Below are 12412 nucleotides of genomic sequence, written 5' to 3'. Positions count from 1 at the left end.
TTTGGTGCCCTAAGCATAATTCCTTTATGATGCCCCCCACCCCGACCCCAATAGACTGTTTTTGCCAGTTTAACTTTTTATTTTATTACCAATAACACACAATAGCAGCATCACAGTATAAAACTTAAGAACACTAAAAAGAGAAAGAAAATCTTCACAGCTTTGCTGACTTTGTAAACGGTCAACAGAATAGCAAAATAAAAAAAATATCTAAATAATCAAGACTTTTTTTTTTTTTTGCAAATTCAATGTCACTTTGAATAAATTAAATTAAATAATCATCAATAAGTACTAGGGCTGTCACTTTTGTGAAAAAATCTTTTTCGATTTTTAAGACATAAGTGTTCATTGAATCGATTGTAAAATCGATTTTCCATGTCTAAAAAAAAAAAAGTTTCCTTTTTCAACGTCAAATAACGAACGAATGTAAAGAGAGAGCTGGAAACACTCAAGTCAGCAATATTTCTTATTTATTGGCATGAAGTTTCATGGCTAAATTTTCGGGGTCCAGAGAAGAGCGTTTTTTCATTACAATTGTTCATTACAATTAGCAGCAGCACGCACATGCAGCACATTTCCCGTACTTTCTAGACTAGACCGGACTAGACTAGAGCAATTATTAAATATCTTTTTTGTTCCCCCTTTTTGTTTCATATACATGGCTAAAATGTGCATAATATTTCTATAGGCTAATGAAATAATACCAGCATGGGAAAAAAAAAAAAAAATCATTAGCTATTTTTGGTGCCCCCTCAGCACTTGGTGCCCTATGCACAGTGCGTGATGCGCGTGTTGGGAGCGGCGGCGCTGCATACACTTAACAACTACCTTACTAACTATTAATAAGCAGCAGATTAGGAGTTTATTGAGGGGAAAAAAATAATAGTTAATATGTGTTCCCTAATGTAAAGTGCTACCAAATAAACTTACACCAAACTTTTGAAAGGTAATTTACACACGCACACACTCTGTAATGTCAATGAATTTCTTCATTCCATGTCTGAAATGCTGTACTGAGGTGAATTAATGTCATTTTATTAAAAAGCTTAATCGACATTTAACTTGTTTGCATGCCCCCCCAAATCATTCTTCCTTCATAGCACTGGAGTTCAGCTCCTAAGATGCCAAAGCCAATAACATGGCCTATGGGTAAACAACAGATCCCTCTGCACATCCAGATGGGATAAAGACAAGCTCATCGTCCTGAGGAATGTCAGATCATGTCAGAGCTTGATCTCTAGCTGGTGCCTTCAATGAATAGAAACCATGAAGTCAAAATAGCAAATTACATCATAGTCTCTTTTCCTCAAAGGAAACTGATACTTGGATTACATTAGCTGACGAGTGTACTCTGCCAAGCGTCCAGTGGCTTGCGTGGTGTACTTGACAAGGTGCAGGTGAAAGTCTCATATCCACTTATGTGACTACTAGACTACATAATGGACTACACTGATGAATCACTCAATACAAAGCCTGCCAGCCTTTCTGGTTTGGCTCTTGGATTTCTGTGAAGGATCAAAAGTGATTTAAAGATGAAAGTTTGAATTTTAAAATCAAGTTTTGCTGAGCTAAATTGAGACTTCAAGACATACAAAATACTAAAGGACTACCAAAAGAAGGGACTTTAAATATGACTGCAATACAGCAATTATTAAGTTTTACAGTATCTTACAGCAAATTTGTCTTAAAAAAAAACAGCTATATTGAAAACACAAGGAAATAATTGGAAATAATTGGAAGAAATGTATTTTAGAACTCTCAAAATTGACGTGTTTTTTTCCCATCAGATTTGTAATGTATTATTAATTACAATAATTACATTTTATTTCAATGGTTTAATAAAATTGTAATACTCAAAAAACAACCAATTAATGAATACATAAAACTTACAAATACAGCATTAAAGAAAATACAATAATAGGTACTATATTATTGTAACATTTGTAATAATATATGAAGTTATTTTTTTCCCCCAGTAATTATTGGTTAGTCTGTTTTACTTTCTTATCAAAACATGCATATTTGTAATGGACTTCATATTTAAAAAGAAGTCTTTTTGCAGTATAATATTCATAGATGCTGGTCCATATCGTGATTTCATAAAAAAATTATCTTTACAACTGAATTCCACAATTTCATACATATTTTCCGCATCCCGGGAATCATATGGCCCTAAATGTGTTTCTCAGTTGAACCATCAACCATGACAACTAATCCATCACAGCTAAAATATGACAGCTTGAATTGGAATATCTACATCAGATCTGCAGAATAAACACAATGTCATTTCGGATAGGTTGCTTAAAAAATCTGCTATAAACATAATTTCTCAAAATAAAATTAAGCAAGAGCAGGAATCAACGAGAACTGACGCTTCACCTTTAACTTCTCAATAATAATTACCCTCTCATGCAATAATCTGCCTATTTTTCAGTAAAGGTCAAAAGCCAAGTGCCCTTAAAGGAAACATCTTCAACACACTTTGATCTCGAGAGATCTGCGGCTACACATTTGCATTCGAGATGACTAATCCCAACAGATATCGAGCTTGACTGCGAAAGGCTGTTGCCTAAAACCTGATTCATGCAAAAGCAGAGGAACAGGAAGTATGCTGAGGAGGACAGCTGACACTTTTTCAATAACACTCAAACCACTCACATGCCTTGACACTCGTTGCACTTTCTGTGCCTCGCCGTAATGGAAATCAGCTGATATATGCAGCACTGCGGACAAAAATAAATGATTACAACCACAGACAGCAGCGGGTCATCAGCAACTTCATTCACAGCCTTGACAGTCGGGAGCTCTGTACAAGTTAACCATGTGTTCGTTAGCCCACAAACAGGACATTATAATGTCACTCCACAAGAAAATCACAGGCAGTTGCTTATTTGACTGCAAAATTAACCCAAAAAGAGAGTGAATGTTTCAGCACTCAGGCACTTAAACATCAGAATTAAGCACAAACCCCTCAACAATGGCTGCATTTTTTGATCCATACTAGCCTTTTGAATCGTTCACCAAAAATGACATGAAAAGATACCGCAGAAACAGGGCAATATGGATGTTTTATCTTCATCACTGGCTCACTGAAGACAGGACATGACCTTTTTCTGGTTAGTCCATGCCAGCTATCAGCGAGGGAGTTGGACCTCTCAATTTACAACAGTTCATCTTGGAGGAAGCGAGGGCAGAGCGGGCTTGTTGAGACTTGATTGAAGGGTCATATTCACTCTCAAAAGCTCTTTCAAGTAGCTACTTCAACACATCCGTCTCTCTTGATGGGTCTTGACTACATCAAAAACTCCTCTAAAGATGTCATGTCACCGCTCATCAGCATGACAGGGTACTAAAATTGCATCGCCCTATACACAAAGAGGACACCAAAAGGCCTGATGCTCTCCGCCTGAACTGCAGAAAAACACCCACCCACTGTTGGAAAAACTCCCTGAAAGTTTGAAACTAATGAATATTCAACTTTGCCCTCAAATGGTTTGAAACATTCATAAAGAAGAAAACGCATCACTAATTCAACAACTCTTAGTACATGCACTATGTAACCACGCTCAACAGCAAATTCAAGCATTTAACATCTTTCCAGAGACAATCACTTTTCATTTGAAATAAGACACTGTTTTTTAGTGTCTAAACACATTTATGATTATACTAAAAGTCAAATTATAACAAATATAACAAATACAAACCTTTAAATATCAATACAATGTATACAAAATAACAAAAATACAGTACATTTGCAATATATTAAAATGGAGGAGAAATATTTTGGCCAAATAATAAATCTTTATAATAATAATGAATCTTAAAGCTTTAAGGGGTCATGAACTGAGAAGTCAAAATTCCCTTGATCTTTTTGACATGGGGTCATTGTACTATAAAAACATCCTAAGTTTAAAAATTCTAAACTTTCATTGTTAGTCTAAAAACAGCTTATATCGAAGTCAATCTGCCAAAACACCAGGTTGTGGAATGTGCCTTTATGACGTAATAGTGTGGCTAAAGACGTCTGTTTAGCCCCGTCCACCGAGCTGCACACATGTAGTGTAAATAACTATAGAGGCAAACACAGGTCTACACAGAAATCAAATGATAAAGATGCTCCGAAGACAACAAGACGCTGTTCAGTGCCAAGTTGTACAAAAACACTTTTGCATTGCCTTCCATTTGATCCCAATTAAAAAAAAAGAGTGGATGAACTTTATTTTTAATGAAGATCCAGACTGCATCAGGAAAAACAGCATCAGGTTTCAAAAGCAAAGCACAGGATTTTCAGAAAGATTGAAACTAAAAGACGATTTGTGCCAACTAGATTGGATCTGACAGTAATGTCGCATCACACAAGTGTGAGCAACTGTTTTTATAGTGTGGTCACTATTGCTTTGTCTGTTATTACAGATAACGTTTGATAAGTACTGAGTATTTATGCATTTTTAACCTAAATCAGAACAGCGTCCAAAACAGGACAGAAAATAGCCTTGTTCTTCTACATTATGATTTATTTTTAATGCAAAAGTCTTGATAACATTATAAGTGGACCTCAGTGAACAGTACAAAATAATAAAAAAGGCAGTTCATTACCCCTTTAAAAAGAATAATAATAATAATTGAATATGCACAAATTAGTTTTTTAAAGGAAAATTCTATATTTAATCCTTTTAATTTATGGACACAAAATATTACAAGAAACACACATATCTTATAAATGATAAATGCCATTCTTCCATTACATTTTCGAGCGATGAAGATGAAACAAAGTGTTTTACACAATTAACTGAAAGAACCAACTAGATGCTGCTTATTTTAAATCAGAGATTATATTTAAGCATCTGTCTTATCAGTGTCAAATTCACTGTGAATAGATCACAAATGTGCAATAAATCAGACAGCTCTTAATATTATTAATAAGTGAACGTAACAGATTTAGCAAAATCGAAAATAAGGAAGTCCTTCACGCCATATTCTGCCAAAGTCTGAGCTCTGAATGGCAGAAAAATTATAACTCGTGTCCCACTTACGCTGAATTCATCCTCTGCTGCATCCTCCTGGGCTGTCCGGCTCGCTCTCACTCATTCACAAAATAATCCCGCTCTGCTGCCGAGTCGCCGGGGTCTGTCTCACCAGACAAACCTCCCAGCTGGTTGTTGCCATGTCCCAGAAAACCTGCTGTTTGAGCGCACTCACCACACAGCTCTTTAAGTCACAGAGTGGGGTGGGTTCCACCTCACATACATTTGCACAGTCTTAGCTGATGTCCACAAGTGAAATAATCCACACTGTTTATCACTCCTTTGAGGGCACAATTTAACTAAGAAATACTGGAGAATGTAGATTGGCCTTTTATGTCTTTGATCTGTCAGTCACTCAAATAATGCAAAGTATGAAACGGATCGGCGAAGGAGAGCAGGCGGGACGTGAAGGGAGGGGACAAATGGAATGCAAGATACTAAAAGCAGTGGGAGGACACAGCTTGACCACACTCCTATTGTTCATTGTGTCTGTAAATAATATTCAATTTTGGGTAAACTATTTCCTTAAGCAGGATTTATGGATCTCACACCCTCCAAATTCAAACTTGTGTATTCCATTCCTGCCAAAATAAAAACGTCACAGTCTGTAAATGAGCGAACTCGGCAGGTCAGAACATCAGTAACCCACTGGTTTGCTCAACAGCCAACCATTCTACAAAGTGCCTGGACTAGCAATGCCATTTTTTTTTTTTTTAAGTTTCCACACTGGAAAAAAGGTGGAGATGAACAGGGTCTGGGAGCAGCTGCCAAACAGCTTTGTTTTCCTTCACACATGATGGAGTGTCACAGTATGTTAGAGTCAGCACACGGGGACTGTCCTCTGCCACACAGATGGATGACTAAAGAGCCCATCTTCAGCAAGCAGTTACGGTGCGGCAGGAGCCGAAAGGGGGTCACACAAAGGATGGATTAAACATCCTCAATGTGCTGTGTGCTGAGCCATGAATCTGCTGCTATCTGCGTCTTTTTCAAAGAAAATATTCTTAGTGCCTGAATGTAAATCTGAAAACTTTACGTTGAATGAACTCTTATTTTAAACAACAGCCCTGCTCCAAAACCAAATGAAGAAATGATGAAGAAAACTGGTCCAAACTTAGTAAAGTTGGTCCAAAAGTTAAGTAACATAACGTAACGTCACAAATATCCTTTGCAGGGATGATAATCACAGACTTCAGTGAGACAAGCTTAGTGAAACATTAAATCCAAGAGAGTGGATCACGCGGCAAAACACTTATAATTAATAGTATTCATTTTATATTAAAAACAGATAATTCACCAAATATCTGTTTATGCTATTGAAATGTACACACCAACAATAAAGTATTGCTTTGTTAATTTTGCACTGCCTTCACTTAAATAAATAAAAGTTTCTCTTGCTGTTAGCGTGACATACAGAGTATGAGACATAATTATCCTTGTGTGACAAAAACCTTAACATTTCCAAAAATTGGCTGATTATTCAGCTTTCACAATATATTGCTTTGTCTTTTTTGTCTTTAGATAATCCATATAAGAGCTGAGCTTTTATAGCATTAGACCATTTATAATGGGGAAAAACATCCTATCAGCTTGGCCTACATGACCTACATTCTTCTAAAGAGAAATCAATAGATGTCCAGAAACAGCCAGTGAATGTTCTTGCAATAGCTACTTGAATATATACTGGTGCTCAGATGTCTTAAAACATGGAACAAGGAGGTGGTTAAAAGTTAATGCAGAAGACTTTAATTTAGAGATAGTTAAACACAATTCTTGTCAAATAAAACTGCTGCTTTAACTAAACACAAAAGGTAATGAACAGTCAAAAACAATGAATTAGATAAGTTGTTCAAGGCTATTTGAAAACAAAAAACTTTTTCTCGAGCAGAAGTCTCTTGACAGTTCTTTTGTGCCACTTGGCATTCCAAAGTCCCTGTATTTCTCAAAAAAAGGCAATAAAAGGCACAATATGTCAATTTTCGCTGGTAGAGGTCGCATTTTCAAAACATTAACAAAGGCGGAGCTTGATGACACTATGAAGGAGAGGGGAATGATGGGAGATTTCGTTTTCACCATCCAGAGATGTCTGAATCATTGTCATGGATGTAAGTAGGTTTTTTTTTATGTATAGTAAACTATACAGAGCAAGCGAGCAAACATTTACAATGTCAAGGAACAGTATGACTTAAGTCTAGCATGAGTTTAAGTGCTCTCAGAACACTAAGTAAAGCTGTCTATACACTGTTGATGACTGAATATCCTACTTACATCATACGTACATCTGCATTTTTTGTTTAGGATGAGGGAATTCATGAGAGCAGAATTCAGTCAGCGAGTGTACGCACTGAACAACAAAACTCTGGTGTTTCAGCGATGACTCATCTGAGCGGCTCTGATTGGCTGCTGCATTCATAAACTCAATGGACTTGTCTGTTATTGGTTATGAAGCACAACACTATAAAAACACAGAAAGTTCAACACTGAGCACATCTAATTTTAACGCTGCAGTCAACACTCTAAGCAGCATTTTTGTCCACGTGTGTTGCCATAGTTTCTAAAAGCAGAAATCAATAGTACGGATATTATGTCATTGATAGGTAACAATGAACAGGGATAAGTCATTATTTAAAACTGGAATTTCTCTGGATGTAGAAATCCTTTGGAACTTTTGTGGAAAATGTAAGTACACAACTGCATGAAATATATCATACTATGCAATCGTTTTTTGGGATGTTGTATTGCAAAAATCCTACATACTGTGCCTTTAACCAGCATGGGAGCTCAATTAACCCTTGACTGACAGTGAGTTTGTTGTTCAACTTCTGATCTAGCAGACACAATATGCATCGCTGTTAATCTCCAAATACAACTCTCTCTTCCTCTCTTTCCAGCTCTTGAGAGAAACCGTTTATGACTCAAAATCCTTTCTAATCTTCACGGAAACAAAAATCAACCTGCTCTTTCTCCACAGAGCTGTTTGTTTGCGTTCCAAGGCCTGGTCCCGCTCTTCATGTGCTGTCTTTTTTGTTTTTATTAAACAGTAGAAAGCATCTGTGAAATATGTATTTCGCTTCTGGCATCATTGTTTATGAATGAAGTGCACAGCAGATAGGCGTGAATGATTGTGGCTGTCTTCTGTGCGCAACTAAACACTACCTTTAGTCACACATTCTGACACACAGCACCGCATCCAACTCAGAAAATGTGCGCCATGTTGTGCTGCCATTCAACCTACCAGTGTAAGAAAACATTGAAACAACTGCCACCATTTAAAAGAAAATTGATAGTGGATCAGGAATGATAAAATCAAGAGAATATGTTGCTATACACGATGTACAAGTCATGCACTGCCTTCGCAAGAAGTAGGGTTCATTTTGGTGTCAGAATATATACCAAAAATAAAACAAGCCAGCAAGTTGTTAATGTCACCTGCATCTCATGAGACACCCGCATACTTCCTCTTCTCTGCTAAAGACATGCCTTGAGTCATAAGCCGACACTGGCTTTTATTATGTCACAGCCCAAGTCATTTTGAGCAGATGAGGGCTGAAATGTGAATAATACCTCATCGTGGTGCAAATTCAGCAACCGCTGAGTGCATGTGGTAATATAAGTTTATGGAGCACCTCTGGTTCATTGTAGGTGCATCAGAAAGCAACACTGTCCAGGCTTATAGGCGAACGAGTCTGTCAGAGTAAATAATCTGGAAGCTCTGAGGAAACTTTCATCATAAATGGGTCACCAGTCTACGGCAAAAGTGTATCTCAAGAACTAACAACTGTATGCAGCAGAGCAGCAATGCACAAATCACAAATAAAACTACTGTGGCATCACTTCTATGAATTTTGGCATTTTCTCATTTGTAGTATGCAGCACGTATAAAAAATAAATAAAAGTTAAATTCTGAAAAGACCATCTATGTTATTGAAAGCCAAAATAAATCACCCTCTATTTTCTGTGACAACATTCAGCACTTTCAAAGAAACAACTGACAACCAACAGGAAATTATATCTGAACTATCATTGCGAAACACTTGATTCACTTTTTTTTTTTTTTTTTTTTTTGCTGCTTTCAAGTATCTTATTAAAATATTCTTCATAATATAATATATAATATATTTTTTCTTTAAATATTAAGTATTTTAAATATTGAACACCGACAATAGTTTTTGTATTTTTGATGAGCTGAAACAACTGTGCACTATATAAAACTTCAGGCCTGATTATAAACCAGCTCAAGCAACCAAAGATATGAGAGAGCTACAATAAATTACTGACTATCATTTAGCTTTTTGTGATACAGGCCTGACATTTTTCATTAGAATCAGATAATGGATAATGATAATGGATGACACAGAAAGCAATCACAATCATTTATCAGAAACTGTGGTTTCACAATGTGTGCGGAAGGAAGGTCTAGATACACCAAAGACATTCAAAATACCATATTACTGAAATGCATAGGTCAAAACCCTACTCTACGACTAAAAAACTTATGCAGTGGCAGAACACAGTGAAAAAACTTGACACCAGACTATATATATCTCATTAGGAAAAGTTGTAAAGTTATATGGATAACCCATAACTAAATAGCACAGCTTCAGAATACATAACCGCACATTCTGCAATATGAGGAAGTAAAATATATCATATGAAAGTCACCACAATGACTTAATAATAGTATCTGTTAAATGTAAATAATATGCATACAAACAGATACATGTGCTAGTTATCATGAATGCTTGTCAACGGTCTCAAAACCTAGTAAGCTTTACTGTCCAAATGGTAACGGAAAAATAAAAATGTTACAGTAAATATCTAGCTAATACCTGGTTAAATGCAAGTTACTTTACAATATACAGTAAACAAAAACAAACAAAAAAATGGTAACAGTAAAATATATTGTGGATATTTTTTGTGTAAAAAAAGTAAAAAATAAAATAAAATAGAATATGAATTATGGAAGATTATATGTTACACAAACGTTATATTGAACAAGAAGTAGTTTTATTTATTTATTATGGGTATATTGTATGAATTATTATTTTGTTATGAGTTATGTACACTGGATTGCTGCAAGTTAAAGGGAAAAAAAATGTAAAAGCCTGCATTTTTTGGTAATCGACCCATTAGAGGTAGATAGCTAACTGCTTTTTGAGACACAGCCATTAACAGAGCTGCAACCGTCCCATGTTAGAAGTGCTTTCCCATAATGAACTCCTAACAGAAATGATACATGTGTACGAGATTAATTCTTACTGATTGGTGGGCGGCGCTGAGAGGGGGAAAACAACCTCCTCTTCCTCATATTCTGGCCCATCCTGTTGATCACTTTCATCCACACTGCCTTGCGGCCCGATTTCAGACGGCAGAGGGGGCAGCGGTAAAGGTGGGAAGAGTGTGGGCCCGTCGGTGGGCGACATCCTGCTGCTGCCCGGCCCATCCGAGGAGGGGGACTCGCAGCCGGCCGCAGCAGTTCTCCCCGTGAGGTCCTCTCCTCCAGCGCTCGGGTAGATCATCATGTCAGGGTCCGTCACCCGGGCTCGCTCGGGTTTACTGTAATGGAGAAAGTGAGTCGAGTCGGGGCCTCTGTTGCCGTCCGATCCCCTGTCCTCGCCCCTCACCTCCATACAGAAATCAAGAAGACAGCCTGAGCGTCTTCTCCAACTCTATTAAAGCTTCTTCTGCTTCCAGGCTTTTAAAGCGACGGGAGAAAGTTTCCTTGAGGAGAGAGGAAAAGAGCACTCTCACTCTCTCTCTCTCTCTCTCTCTCTCACACACACACACACACACACACACACACACACACACACTCACATTAAGCGGCTAACACATGAGTTTAGGTCTTCATTGTTTCCTGAGTTTCACCAAGAGAAGAAGGGCTTTTCTGAAATAATAGAGGTTAAATGTCCGTGTTAAGGAGAGGATGGTGTACCGAGGCCCTGGTTCGGTCTGGTGTCAGTTGTGGGCTTTTATTGTCAGTCTTTCGGGGTTGTTATTTTGTTTCCAGTGAGTTCAGAAAACGCGCCGATCTGTTACTTTGAACGCATCGCAGATGATCACGGACGTCTGACACGCTCCTCCTTATTCGATTCCGCACAAAGACTGCCTTAAAGTGTATTCTTCAGCCGTGAATGGTATTTTCTTCTCGAGATTGCTGGACTGGTGAAACATTTGCCACAGCTGCTCTCAGTCCCACTCCTCACCCTGTGCGTCCCCGCTCATGCGCAGACCAGGCTAGCAGATCACCGAACTGATGCATTCACATCAGTGAGCTCGGCAATCGTACATCATTTATATCAGCGTAATGATTTATGTGCGTCAATTTGTCATTTTAAAATAGGTTAATATAGATAGATGCGTTGTGTTAATAAACTAGTTTTGTGAGATCATAGGTACCGCAGATGAGTCATGGTTTCCGCGCGTGTGTGTGTGTGTGTGTGTGTGTGTGTTCAGATTCTTTTTTGTAGTCACTGTAACTATTTGTGTGGCATTTCAGTTTATTGCCTGTCATACACAGATCATTGCTGTTCTTACATCAACAGATATTTCTGCTCTGTAGTAGGTACTATTTATTGTCATTTAAAAACACGAATAAAACCGTGATTTATCTTGTATCTTCCTAATTTGCGTAGTATGTAAAGTAGCCTATATGTATATGCAGTGTGCGATTTGCAGGGGCGATGGGGATTTCCCCCCTTCTGGTCTATGCATCTCTCTGCTGAATTATTATAAAAAAATGCATATAATGTGTGTGAATACATAATGTGCGCACTTTTGTAGTAAAAGTTTGTATGTTGCGTAACGAAGCACTGATCAAAATAAATTGAAGCAAACGTAATTGAATAAGAAGGCCAGATTTGTCACGTACTTCTATTCAAAATATCATAAGCTTGATGATTGATTTTGCTTTCCTGGCAGAAATAACATTGTAACCAAGAATTATCATAAAATATCAAAGCTAAAATCTCAAGGTCAAATCAGAATATTTGTTCTAAAAATGTTTCTGTAGCTCCCAAAAATATTATTTATAGCTCCACAGTGATTTGTGATATTTTCAAGAAAAATATAAAAAGAAAGAAAGAAAACATAACCCATTCTGGTTTGTTAACAAATCGCACCCATAGGCCTATGTATGTTGCTCTTAAAATTGAGCTGAAAGCGGACTGTCCTCAGCATCTTGACTGCCAAAGATAAAGCGATTGATGGTTTTCAGTCACGTGACTAATTCGAAGCCCTGGCCGTCAAAACATCCATAGATCTGCAGTACAAGACTGTCAATTTTCTATCTGTTCCAGTCCAAAAGTATTTAGATTAGGCTCCCTCTCAAAAGAATAAAACAAAGTTATGTAAACAAATTGCAAGTTTTGTCCATTAGCAATCCATAT

General features: G+C 37.3%; 1 protein-coding gene across 3 annotated transcripts in view; it reads right to left on the bottom strand.

Annotated features, from left to right (window-relative positions):
- LOC113079136 (ras GTPase-activating protein 1-like) overlaps positions 1 to 11266 on the bottom strand; it is a 34502-nt gene extending 23236 nt beyond the window's left edge. For 2 of the 3 annotated variants that reach the window (XM_026251344.1, XM_026251356.1), the window contains exon 1: positions 10284 to 11266. In XM_026251344.1, coding sequence (XP_026107129.1) covers positions 10284 to 10654 — 371 coding nt within the window. In that variant the 5' untranslated portion in view covers positions 10655 to 11266. The remainder of the gene's footprint in view (positions 1 to 10283) is intronic. The other variant, XM_026251352.1, reaches the window with a different exon arrangement.
- Positions 11267 to 12412: the final 1146 nt, after the last annotated feature.

Source organism: Carassius auratus, chromosome 5 (genome assembly GCF_003368295.1).
Source record: "Carassius auratus strain Wakin chromosome 5, ASM336829v1, whole genome shotgun sequence".
Lineage (NCBI taxonomy): Eukaryota > Metazoa > Chordata > Actinopteri > Cypriniformes > Cyprinidae > Carassius > Carassius auratus.
The sequence above is the reverse complement of the archived record's forward strand: the minus strand, read 5'-3'. Positions and strand labels throughout refer to the sequence as shown.